This window comes from Diceros bicornis, unplaced genomic scaffold (assembly GCF_020826845.1).
Source record: "Diceros bicornis minor isolate mBicDic1 unplaced genomic scaffold, mDicBic1.mat.cur scaffold_333_ctg1, whole genome shotgun sequence".
In the NCBI taxonomy this organism is placed as follows: domain Eukaryota; kingdom Metazoa; phylum Chordata; class Mammalia; order Perissodactyla; family Rhinocerotidae; genus Diceros; species Diceros bicornis.
Window position 1 is genome coordinate 257,684 of NW_026691204.1, and position 14,365 is coordinate 272,048.

Here is a 14,365-nt window from a genome sequence, read left to right on the forward strand (position 1 = left end):
CTCACCTGCTTCTCGGGGAAACTAGTGAATTTTTTTTTAAAATAACACCATTTACAGCCCTTGGAAACGGTCCTAGGGCAAGACAGCAATCTAGTCACAAAAACCTAAGAAAATTCAGCATTGACAATACAACAGAGCATGGAAAAGTTTCAACCTAAAGACACTCTCAAGAACAGTGCAAGTTGTGGTGAAAAGCAAGTGGGAAGAGAATCCTGGATCTAATGAAGATACAGCCCAGACTATAGGCCAGCTAGTTTGTAGGAGAGAACCAGGGAATGAGACAGCTGGGAAGAGCCCTCTTGGGGTTCGTACAAGTACCAAACATTAACCTCAGAAACTAATCCCCGGCAGGAGCCACAATTTGACTGGATTAGTCTGTAGAGGAATTTATGCCCCAGGGCACTGCTGAAAACAACACAGCAATGGGCCACAATTGTGGAGGTTAACTGCTGGGTGTAATGAGGGCAAGAGTGGGAGAGAGTCCTACCTGTACCTGTCATCCTAGGGTGGCTCTGGGCATGCCCCAAACTGCACCACCCAGAGAGCAATATCAGAGGTCTAACACAGTGAGGAAGAAATACATCTCACTAAAATAATCCAGCTGGTATATAAACAAATAACAGTACCAAGCCCTGAAAGAGTCTGGGGGTGGGGGGCCAATACCCAGAGTTGCTACAATATGTTATCTAAAACGTCCTATTTATAGCAAAAAACTACCAGGCATGTAGAAAAACAGAAAAGTATGACCTATACACTGGGTAAAAGGCAGGCAACAGAAACTGCCTGTGAGAGCATCCAGATGTTAGATTTAACAGAACAGAGTTTAAAGTAGCTATTATAAGTATGTTCATAGAACTAAAGAGATGTACATAAAAGAAGTTATGATGACAATTTATATCAAATAGAGAATATCAACAAAGATAAAAATTACAAAAAAGAAACAAGTGGAAATTCTGGAGTTGAAAACTACAGTAACTGAAATAAAAAATTCAACTAGAGGGGCTTGACAGTACATTTGAATTGGCGAAAGAATTAGCAAACTTAGATACATTAATAGAATTTATGCAAGCTGAAGAGCAGAGAGAAATAAGAATGAAGAAAAATAAACAGAGCCTGATAGAAATACGGGACCAATTAAATGCACGAACATACACAGAACTGGAGTACTGAAAAGAGAGGAGAGAAAGGAGCAGAAAAAATATTCAAGGAAATAATAACCCCAAACTTCCCAAATTTATTAAAAAACAATAACTTATACATGCAGGAAGCTCTAAGAACTCCAAGTAAGATAAACACAAAGAGACCCACAAACAGACACATCAGAGTAAAAAATGCTGGAGGTAAAAGACAAGGAGAAAAATGTTTAAAAGAATCAAGAGGAAAAATGATGAGTCACTTACAAGGAAACCCAATAAGACTGACAGCTGGCTTCCAGCAGAAACAGGGGAGGCCAGAAGGCAGTGGGATAGCACATAGAAAGTGCTGAAGGAAAAAACTGTTAACTAAGAATTCTATATTCAGGAAAGGTACTGTTCAAAAATGAAGAAAAAATAAAGCCTTTGCTAGATAAAAATTGAGAGAATTCATTGCTAGTAGACCTGATTTACAAGAAATACTAAAGAAAGTTCTTCAGGCTGAAAACAAGTGACCCCAGGAAAGGTAATTATACATATTGTTTATCCTTTCTATTCTTAACTGATTTAAAAACCAATTGTATAAAATAATATCACACAATGTATCATGGCTTAAAACGCACAATTTAATGTAAGTGTAATGTATTTCCTATAACAGCCCAAAAGGAGGTGGATGGAAGCAAAGTTGCAATGAGCTAAGGAAATGACTGCAGATGGTAAAATGATAATTATAACAATGCAATGTTGAGTTTGTAACATTAACAGATATAATACATATAACAACAATACCAAAAAAAAAGGGAAAATGGGAATCAAGCTGCATAGCAGTAAAGGTTCTGCATATTACCCAAATTCAGCTAGTACAAATCTAAAGCTGATGAGACGTGTATAGTAAACCCCAGAGCAATGACTTAAAAAAATTCAAAAAAAAAAACTAAAAAAAAGATCACTAATGAAATTAAAATGCTACATTAGAAAATACATATAGAAAACAAAAACTAAAATGGCAGATGTAAATCCAACTCTATCAGTAACATTAAACGTGAATAGATTGAACAATCAAAAGGGAAAGATTGTTAGATGGGATTTAAAAAAACACGATCCAACTATATGTTGTCTACAGGAGACACACGAGAGTCACAGAGACAAAAACACTGAAAGTAAATGGATGGGGAAGAATATCATGCAAACAGCAACCACAAGAAATCTGGAGTGGCTGCACTAACATCAGACAACACAGACTTTAAAACAAGAATACTAGAGACAGTGACATTTTATAATGATGAAATAGTCAACATTTCAAGACAACAATTAAAAACATACATGCATCTATTAATGGAGCATTGAAATACATGAAACTTTTAACAGAAATGAAAACAGACAGTTCAACAATAGTTGGAGACTTCAATACCCTCATACACAGCTGGTGGGAATGCAAACTGGTGCAGCCTCTATGGAAAACGGTATGGAGATTCCTCAAAGAATTAAAAATAGAGATGCCCTATGATCCAGCTATCCCACTACTGGGAATCTATCCAACGAACCTGAACTCAACAATCCCAAGGGCCTTATGCACTCCTATGTTCATTGCAGCATTATTCACCATAGCCAAGAAGTGGAAGCAACCTAAGTGTCCCTCGACTGATGACTGGATCAAGAAAATGTGGTATATATATACAATGGAATACTACTCAGCCATAAAAAAAGACAAAATCGTCCCATTTGCAACAACATGGATGGGCCTGGAGGGTATTATGTTAAATGAAGGAAGCCAGAAAGAGAAAGACAAACACTGTATGATCTCACTCATATGTGGAATATAAACCAACACATGGACAGAGAAAACTGTATGTGGTTACCAGGGGCAATGGGGGTGGGGGGTGGGGGGTGGGCACAAGGGGTGAAGGGAGACATATATATGGTGATGGACAAACAAACATGTACAACCCAAAATTTCACAATGTTAAAAACTATTAAAACATCAATAAAAAAAAAAGACAAAACTGAAGGGAAAAAAAAAAAAGACAGGACAAGATTACCAACTTTACAGAATCAAAAAGGATTATAAACAAATACTATGAATAATAGTACACAAATTAGATAACTTAGATGAAATACACAAATTACTAGAAAAACACAAACTACAAAAATGACTCAAGATAATCTGAATAAACCTATAATAAGTGAAGAGATTGAATCAGTAATCCACAAACTATGCACAAAGAAAAGCCCAGGCCTAAATGGTTTCACCGCTGAAATCTACCAAACACTCAAGGAAGAATTAACAGCAATTCTTACAAAAAAAAAAAAAAAAAAAGAAGAGGAAGAAACACTTTCCACCACATTTTATGGGGGTAATATTACCCCTATACCAAAATCAGACAAAGATGTCACAAGAAAGCAAAACTACAGGGGCCAGCCTGGTGGCGTAGAGATTAAGTTTGCACGCTCCACTGTGGCGGCCCAGGGTTCACAGGTTTGGATCCCGGGTATGGACTGATGGACCGCTTGTCAAGCCATGCTATGGCGGTGTCCCATATAAAAAAAATAAATAGAGGAAGACGGGCACGGATGTTACCCCAGGGCCAATCTTCCTCCGCAAGAAGAGGAAGACTGGCAACGGATGTTAGCTCAGGGCTAATCTTCCTCACCAAAAAAAAAAAAAGAAAACAAAACTACAGACTAATATCTCTTACGAACATGGATGTAAAAGTCCTCAACAAAATACTAGCAAACTGAATCTAGCAATATATAAAAAGAATTATACACCATGACCAAGTGGGATTTATCCTAGGGATGCAAAGTTGGTTTAACATCCAAAAATAATTAATGTAATACATCATACAAATAGAATGAAAAACAAAAAATCACAAGACCATCTCAGCATATGTAGGAAAAAGCATTTGACAAAATTCAACACGCTTTCACGATTTAAAAAAAAACTCAAACTAGGAACAGAAGGGAAGTTCCTCAATATAAAGGGCATCTACAAAAAATCTCCAGTTAACATCATACTTAATGGTGACATACTGGATGGTTTCCCTTTAAGATTAGGAACAAGACAATGATTTCCACTCTTGCCATTTCTATTCTAAATTGTAGCGGAGGTTCTAACCAGGGCAATTAGGCAAGAAAAAGAAATAAAAGGCATCTATATCGGAAAGGAGGAGGTAAAACTATCTCTATTCGCATGAAGTGATCCTGTATATAGAAAACCCTAAAGAGTCTACCAAAAAACTATTAGAAGTAATAAATGAGTTCAGCAAGCTTGCAGGATACAAGATCAATATACAAAACCCAATTGAATTTCTATACATTTGCATTGAAAAGCCCAAAAGTAAAATTAAGAAAACAATTCCATTCACAATAGTATCCAAAACCAGGAATAAATTAACCAAAGAAATGCAAAACTCATACTCTGAAGTTGATTCTAAATTCATACGGAATTCTAAGGCAACAAGCTACAACTAACAAAACAATTCTGAAAAAGAAGAATAAATAGTGTAAGACTCATACTTCCCAATTGCAAAAGTTACTACAAAGCAACAGTTGTCAAGACAGTGTGGTACTGGTACAAGGACAAACATACAGATCAATGGAACAGAACTGAAAGACCAGAAATAAACCTATACACCTGTGGTCAACTGATTTTTCACAAGGGTGCCAATGGTGCTGTGACAATTGAATAGCTATATGCAAAAGAATGAAGTTAGACCCTAACCTTATCCCATAAGCAAAAGTTTACTCAAAATGGATCATACACTTCAATTGAAGAGCTAAAACTATAAAACACTTAGAAGAACACACAGGCATAAATCTTCATGACCTTGTATTTGGCAATGGACTCTTAGATCTGACACCAAAAGCAGAAACAACTAAATAAATGAATAAATAAGTTAAACGTCATCATCAAAATTAAGTACTTTTATGCTTCAAAAGACACTATCAAGAAAGTGGAAAGACAATCTAGAATGGGAAAAAATATCTGCAAATCATATATGTAATGAGGAACTTGTATTCGGAACATATATTAAAAAGCTCTTGGGGCCAGCCCGGTGGTGTAGCAGTTAGGTTCGCGCGCTCCACTTTGGCGGCCCAGGGTTCATGGGTTCTGATCCCAGGCACAGACCAACGTACTGCCTATCAAGTCATGCTGGGGCTGCGTCCATATAAAGTAGAGGAAGACGGGCACGGATGTGAGCCCAGGGCCAATCTTCCTCAGCAAGAAGAGAAGGATTGGCAACAGAAGTTAGCTCAGGGCTGATCTTCCCCACCTCCTCCCCCAAAAAAACTTCTTACAATTCAGTAATAAAAAGACAACCCAATATAAAATAGGCAAAGAATCTGAACAGATATTTCTCCAAAGAAGATATACAAATGGCCAATAAGCACATGAAAAGATGCTCAGTATCATTAGTCATAAGGGAAACGCAAATCAAAACCACAATAAGATACCACTTCATACCCACTAGAATGGCTAAAATTAAAAAAGTTAGATAACAAGTGTTAGTGAGAATGTGGAGAAACTGGAACCCTCAAACACTGCCACAGGAATGTAAAATGTTGCAGCCACTTTGGAAAATAGTCTGGCAGTTTCTCAAATAATTAAACATAGAGCTACCATGTAACCCAGCAATTCTACTCCTAGGTATATATCCAACAAATGGAAACATGTCCACACAGAAACTTGTACATGAATGTAACAGCATCACTCATAATAGTCAAAAGGTGGAAACAACCCAAATGTCCAAAGACACACAAACAGATAAACAAAATGTGGTATATCCACACAATGAAACATTATTTGGTCATAAAAAAGAATGAGATACTGACATATGCTACAACATAAATGTACCTTGAAAATATAATGCTAAGTGAAAGAAACCAGCCAAAAAAAAACCCATATACTATATGATTCTATTCCTAGGAAAGTCAGAATAGGGAAATCTATAGAGACAAAAAAGTAGCTTAGTGGTTGCTTAGGGATGGGGTAAACAGGGTCAGGGGATAAAGGGATGGTAGCTGAAGGGTTCAGGCTTCTTTTTGAGGTGATGAAAATATTCTAAAATTTACTGTGGTGATGGTTACACACATCTGTGAATATATTTTAAAAAACCACTGAATTATAAACTTTAAATGGGTGAATTGTATGGTATGTGAATCATATCTCAATAAAGCTGCCTAAAAAATGTAGTAGCCAGCTCCAAAAAAAAACATCATAGTGAAGAAAGCAGAATGTAGGGTCAGAGAGCAACATCGCTTTTGTTCATCATTAATCCTTCCTGCCCTTAAAGCCATGCCTGCATGTTTGCAAAAAAAAAAAAAAAAAAAAAAAAGGACTAAATGAAGTAGACGAGTGACAGGAAAAAAGCAGGGTAGGAAACCTGGATTTCACCACATGAAAAGAGCACAATTCTACATTATGCAATGTCACCAAAAATTAGACATAAAAATATCCTCACTTATACCTGGACATACAAACTACTAAAAACTCACTTACCAAATAAATTTCTGAAACATCAAATGAGTCTGTGTAAGGCTTTGTTTGAAGAACTTAACTTGTATTAATTGATTTAATCCACACAACCACCCTATGTGGTACATATATAGCTGATCTTCATTATTTACAAGTTCCATATTTGTGAATTCACCTACTCACTAAAAGTTTTTTGGAATCCCAAATCAGTATTTGCAGCATTCTCATGGTCATTCGCAAACATGAGCAGAGCAGTGAAAAATTTCAGTCTATCAACACACACGTTCCAGTTGAGGTCAAACAAGGTGACACTCTGCCTTACTTCAGCTCTCATACAGAAATGACCAGAGGATAGAGATGGTAGGGAGCAGTGTGGTGTAATGCAAGAAGCTCCAGTTCTTTCGAGTTTAGGAGAGTTTAAGTCATTTTCCCAAGATCAGAAAGCTAACGAATGGAGGACTGTATGAGCCAAGGACACAAAGTGAAGAAATTGATGGTTGAATGAATTAATAGTTAAAAGGCTAAAAAAAGAGATAAAACGAGATCATAAAAAATACTTACACCAAAAGAAGAAAAAATGGAGAAGGGAAACAAAAAACAGATGAGACAGAAAACAAACAGTAAGATGATAGATTTAAATCTAACCATATCAATAATCACATTCAACGTAAATGTTCTAAATGCCCCAATTACAAGGCAGAGATTGTGAAAACAGTGTGGCAGTTCCTCAAAAAGATAAACACGGAATTACCATATGATGTTGCAATTCCACTCATAGGTATATACCCAAAGAAATGAAAGCAGGAATCACTCACAGGTATACACCCAAAGCACTGATGTGGCATACAGATACTTGTCCACCAATGATCATAGCAGCATTATTCACAACAGTCAAAAGGTAAAAATAACCCAAGTGTCCAAACAAAATGTGATAAACACATACAATGGGATATTATTCAACCTTAAAGAGGAATGAAACTCTGATATATGCTAAACATGGATGAAACTAGAAAACATGCTAAGTGAAATAAGCCAGACACAAAATGCCAAATACTATATGACTCCACTCATCTTAGGTACCTAGAATAGGCAAATTCATAAGACAGAAGGTAGGGGAGAAGGGAGAACGGGGAATTATTGTGTAATGGGTATAGAGTTTCTGTTTAGGATGATGAAAAAGTTACAGAAATGAAGAGTCACAATGGTTTCACAATATTGTAAATGTACTTAATGTCACTGAATTCTAAACCTTATAATGGTTAAAATGGCAATTTTTATGTTACATATATTTTGCCACAATAAAAAAAAAAAGGGCAGAGATCATCAAACTATAAAAAAGCAAGACCCAAGTGTATGTTGTCTACAAAAACAAACACTTTAAATATAAAGACACAAACAGGCTAAAAGTAAAAGGATGGAAATAGACCATGCTAGCACTAGTCAAAAGATCTGGCTACATTAATATTGAACAAAGTAGACTTCAGAGCAAAGAATATTACCAGGGATAAAGAGGGCCACTTTATAACGATAAAGGAGTACATTCATCAAGAAGACATAACAATCCTAAGCATTTATGTACCTAATAAAAGAGCTTCAAAATGCAAGGAGCAAAAAACAATGGAACTAAAAGAAGAAACAAACAAATCCAAAAAATTATAATAGGAGATTTCCACACCCCTACCAATAATTGACAGAACAAGGAGACAGAAAATCAGTAAATGTTGTTCAAGTCTTTCATATCCTATCAACAAACGTGATAACATTTATAGAACACTCCACCCAATAACAGCAGCACATATATCTTTTTAAAGTCAAAATGAAACATTTACCAAGACCATATCCTGGGACATACAACAAATCAGATAAGCTTTTAAAAGATTCAAATTATGCAAAGCATGTTCTCTGACAGGGGAACTAAATTAGAAATCAATAACAGAAAAAAAGTCTGGAAAATCTCCCAAATATTTGAAAATTAAATAATACTCTTCTAAATAAGCAATGGGCCAAAGAAGAAGTCAAAGAGGATATCAGGAAATATTTGTTACTGAATGAAAATGAAAACACAACATGTCATTATTTGTGGCATAGAGTTGAAACAGTATCTAGAAGGCTGTTTATGGCACTCAACACCTTTATTAGAGAAAATGCAATGTACCAAAGCAATGACCTAAGTTCCCACCTTAAGAAATAAGGACAAGAAACGCAAGCTAAACACAAAGTGAGCATAAGAAACAAATAAGAGCAGAAGTTGATGAAAAAGAAAACAGAGAAACAACAGAGAAAAATCAATGAAACCAAAAGCTAGTTCTCTGAGATCAGTCTAACCAGACTATTAATGGAACAAAAGAGAAAAGACAAAATTAGTATCAGAAATAAGAGAGGTGACATCACCACATTTTCTATCAATAGTAAAAGGATAATAAGGAATACTATGAACAACTTTTGTCAACACATTTGACTACTCAGATGAAATGGACAAAACCTGTGAAAGTTAAAAATTACAACAGCTCATTCAAAAAGAAATAGATAATCTGAATAGCTCTATATCTACTAAAGAAATTGAATTTGTAGACAAAAACCTTCCCCCAAAACTTCAGGCCCAGAAAGCTTCACTGGTGAATTCTACCAAATATTTAAGCAAGAAATAACACCAATTCTAGACACACCCTTCCAGAAAACTGGGGAGGGTATATACCGCGCAGCTCAATCTGAGGCCAAGGTTACTCAAAAACTAAAACTAGACAAAGACATTTCAAGAACACTACAGACAAATATCCTTTTTGAACATAAATGTAAAAATATAAATGAAGAAATCTTTAGCAAATTGAATCCAACAGTATATAAAAATAATATACCATGACCAAGTGGGATTTACCCAAGGAATGCAAGGCGAGTTTAACATTTCAAAATCAATGTAATTCATCATATTAAAAAACTTAAAACAGAAACCATGGGATGAATTAAAACTATAAAACATCTCTAAGAAAACACAAGAGAGAATTGTAGTGACCTTGGCTTTGGCAAAGATCGTTAAATACAATACAAAGAGCGGAAATATAAAAAAATATATATAAAACAGACTTCATTAAAATTAAAAACTTCTGTTCTGTGCACTGGTAAGAAGTAAAAAGGTAAGCCAGAGTAGGAGAAAATACCTGCAAAAGATATATCAACACGTAAGAAACTCTACAATTCAATAAGACAAACTACCCAACTTAAAAATGAGCAAAAGATTTGAATAGACACCTTGCTCGAGAAGATATACAGCACGCAAATGAGCACCTGAAAAGATGGTCAACATCATCTGTCATCAGGCAAATGAAAATTAAAACGACAACGAGATAACACTAGACTAGAACGGCTAAAACTCAAAAAGACTAACCAGACTAAGTGCTGGAGAGGGAGTGGAGCAACTACAGCCTGCACACATGCTGGCGGCAATGTAAAATCGTACAACCACTTTGGAAAACAGCTTGGCAAGTTTTTAACTAATCACACACCTACCACACAATTCAACCATTTCACTCCTGAGTATTTTCTCTAAAGAAATGAAAGCACATGTCCACACAAAGACTTGTACACCAATGTTCACAGAAGTGTTTTGTTTAATAGCCCAAAACTGGAAACAATCCAAATGTTCCTCAATCAGGTGAAGGAACAAACAAAATGTGATACATGCACAACACAGACTACTACTCAAAAATAACAAGAAATGAACTATTGATATATGTAAGAACATGGGCGAATTTCAAAATAATTATTCTGAATGAAAGTAACTGAGCCAGGTAAAACAAAGAGTACATATTATATAATTTCATGTATATAAAATTGTAGAAAATGAAAACTTATCTACAGAGTCAGAAATCAGTGGTTGACTAACGACAGGCAGCACACAGTTGTAGGGAGGAATAACAAAGGGCCAGAAGGAATGTTTTAGAGGTGACGCTCATTATCTTGATTATGGTGACGGTTTCATGGATGTACACATATCTCAAAATGTATTAAACTGTACACTTTAAATATGTGCAGTTTGTTGTAGGTCAATAATACCTCAATAAAGCTGCGAGAGGAGGGGGAGAACAGAGAGACGAAAGAAAAATAAATCAGCCTAGGAGGACCAGGATCCAGAGTTCAGAGAGGGCAGTGAAAAAGGAGGTCAAGAAACAATCAAGGAGCATTCCCTAGAACTGAATAACACAAGTCCTCAGCCTCAGAGTCAGCCAAGCACCGATCAAAATAAACTGAAATTTTAAAAGAATCTATACCTAAGTACACAATCATGAACACTTACACTACCGAGGATAAAGATCTTGAAAACATTCAGAAAGAAAAATAGATCAACTACAAAAGAACGAAAGCAGAACATAGAAATTAAGCGCATGGCCTTCCTGATTTTGACAATGGCTCTGCCATGTATTAGCCAAGTGACCCTGAGTACGTTACTTAACCCCTCTGTGCTTCAGTTTTCTCATCTGTAATAGTAATAATAGTAAGGAGTAGTAGTCATGTGGTTGTTATGAGAATTTAATAAATTAATCTATAAAGTGCCTAGAACAGTGCCTGGTATGTGTTAAATACTACATAAGTATCAGTTAAATAAATAAATCACATTAACATTCAACTTCTCATCACAGGGCCGGCCCGGTGGTGCAACCAGTTAAGTGCTAGCACTCCGCTGCGGCGGCCCGGGGTTCGCCGGTTTGGACCCCGGGCGGGCACCGACGCACCGCTTGGCAAGCCATGCTGTGGCAGTGTCCCATATAAAGTGGAGGAAGATGGGCAACGATGTTAGCCCAGGGCCAGTCTTCCTTAGCAAAAAGGGGAGGATTGGCAGATGTTAGCTCAGGGCCGGTCTTCCTCACCAAAAAAAAAAAAAACTCATCAAAAATACTGGATGACATAAGTCAAAAGAACAGCACTTTCAAAGATTTGAGGGAAACTAACTTGCAAACTCGAACTTGATGCCTAGCTAATGACCACTCATGTGTACAAGGGTAGAACAGATTCAGAAAACTCACACCCTGCACGGCATTTCTTAAGAATTCAATTGAGAATAAAAACCAAGGAAGGATTTAGGCCAAGAAAGATGATCAGAAAATAGTACCCTCAACTGAAGAAAGGAATTTTTAAAAATCTCAGGAAGCAGCTTTCCAACAAGCCTAAAGAACCAGGTGTGACAGCAACAGAAATAAAGACCTCAAGAAGGAGTCTCCAAGAAGAAAGAGGACTTGATAGAATACCTAATAAAACAGCGAGTTTGGATGTGGAACCGTATAAAGAGGAAAACAGAAAAAGAACACCAAGAAAAAGACAAAAGTAGCACAAGAAAAGAAACAGTATCACAGCATAACTTGAATCTGGAAAGTGACAAGAATTTACAATACTATTTGATTTTTCAGCTTTTAAAACAATCCCATATATAGCCAAAGCCCTGACAATTTAATTTGGGATGCCAACAAGGCAAAAGGACAGCTGGCAAGCTTGGGGTGAAGAGTAAGAGCAGCAGAGGTAGAAAAGCTAATACCTAACCTTAGAAAGTGAGAAGTCAAGGGATACTTTAAATAGAAGACGTAATAAAAAAGACACATTACTCAAAGTTATAAAGCTTACCAAGAGAAGAAATAAAGACAGTGATTTACTATTAGGAATGGGGCAGGGGATGCCGCATAAGTGACGCAATCCTCTTCTATCATAGCTAGAATTCAATAGATAGATCCAAAACCAATAAATCAGGCATAATCATGATATCTAGAGACAGAACCAAAACAGTTAAAAATGGTTATCTCTACAGAGTAGAAATGGGATGAGATGCAAGTCAAGTTTGATGGAAGTTTTAAAAACAAAGGAAACCAGCATTCAGTTTAACACTTTCTCTTTGGGAAAAACACAAGGAATACTGAAACTGCCGTCAAAACCAGGCTTTCGGTTCCTCCTGGATAGGAGCTAAGTAAAAATCAAGATCTCACCAACCTCAGCAAAAGAATGCAGTTCACTGTGACTGATGGGCACTTCCTTCAAAAACGAAGGGGCGAGGGGCATGAAGCGCCGCTGAACCTTCCCAATCCAGAAATTCCAAGCACAAAATCGAACTCGGACGGGATCACGGAACGATAAAGAGAAAACTCAATAACGGCCAGAAGTCGACACATACATTAACAAACAACCAACCAAGTATTTAAGTGCATCCAGGAATTCTGAAAATTTCAACAAGCCTTCTGTCCAGCAGTCGGGGCACCTAGAGAAGGGGGCACTTATGAGACTTCTGTCTCGTCCTAGACGTTTCTAAGATGCTGCTTTCACCGTAGGATCTAAAACAGCAACAACAGTCCTTTCACACCAGGAGAAAACCTTTCGAGCACGGGCAGTAAACAACAGAAAGCTCGCCGCGGGGGGGTTACTTTACAAGGTTGTGAGAGGCTGGGATCAACACGTGCGCCTCGCTCCCCAGCTAACTCAGCGGGCCAGGCGTGTGCAGCCCAACACCTTCGAGCCTGTTCTGAAACCCGAAACGCGCTGCGCCGAGAGGAAACACAGCCGTGGGCGGGGCCTTCCGGGCCGGAAAAAGCGGGCAGGGAGGAGCAGCCCTCCAGCGAGCACAGACCCTGCTCGGCCCTCGCCCCGCCGAGGCTGCTCTCCCAGGGCCCCGAAAACGAGTGTCGGCGACCAACCGCGTGTCGGGCCGCGGCCGCCCGCGGGGCCCACAGAGCAGCGCGGGCCCCGGCGCGGCACCCCGGGGACAGGCGGCGGGTCCCGAGGGCCGCGGCCCAGACGCGCTGGGGCTCCGAGCTTGCCGCCACGCACCTCCTCACCTTCTCTTCCACGCAGTCGACAATGATGGACGGGGACTTGCGGCTGAGCCAGCGAGAGAAAGCCGGGCCTCCCATAGCAGCGGCGCGGCCCTCGACGAACGTAACCAGACAGACAGGCGGGAGCGGCAGCCGCGGCACCGGGACTTCCTCCCACGTGCGCGCCGTCGACGGGAAGTGATGTCATGGCGCCGCCGCCGCAGGGGAAGCCGGGAAGGAGGCTCGCGGCCGGGCTGGTTGTCGGATTCGGGGTTCTACGGCTGACCGGGTGGTGGGGGCTGCGGCTGGCCTCGCTTGCGGCGTTAGCTTTCAGTGGTGCCAGCCCTGAAGCCCGAGGTCGACCTCATGTGAGTCGCGGGGAATCCCGGGCTGCACCGGCGTCTTGCTTCCCCAGCCCTCGGGTTCCACTGGGGCGGGATCCCCGTGCTCCGCAGGCGCCCGGGGAGGTAGGTCTTCCTTGCCGGTTTGATCACCTCCTTTTTCTCACCCATCTCAATTCAGAGTAAAATCAAAGCATCTAAACACACTCATTATTTCTATGTCCTGGTTTCTCCCGGTTTTGTGCCACAGTACGTACTTGGACTATGAAAAGGAATATTTTTAGGTATTTTACACGAATGATGGCTGGTTTGCGTAACTCCCTTTAGTTATAAAATGGGATCTAGCCGGCATTTAGCATCTAATTGAACCTTCCAGCTACATTTATGAGTATAAAATAATTGCTGATATCACTCTCCAGCATTTATTTGAGCACTTACCACGTACTAAAGCTTTGGCTAAGTGATTATCTCATTTAATTGTCACGTGAACCTTCTGAGAGTGTTACATATTATCATCTTCATGGAACAGATGAGAAAGCCAAGCTGTAAAGGGGTTAAGTTACTTGCTTATTCATACTGCTGTGTTTCAGTCCAAGTAAAGATCATTTAATGCTCTGTCCTTACACTAAC

The 14,365-nt window shown here is 38.8% G+C and overlaps 1 protein-coding gene across 1 annotated transcript in view; it reads right to left on the bottom strand.

Annotated features, from left to right (window-relative positions):
* LOC131402901 (5'-3' exoribonuclease 2-like) overlaps window positions 1–13,540 on the bottom strand; it is a 47,664-nt gene extending 34,124 nt beyond the window's left edge. The window contains 1 exon segment of the mRNA XM_058537378.1: window positions 13,419–13,540. Within this exon segment, the coding sequence (XP_058393361.1) occupies window positions 13,419–13,493 (75 nt within the window). The 5' untranslated portion in view covers window positions 13,494–13,540.
* Window positions 13,541–14,365: the final 825 nt, after the last annotated feature.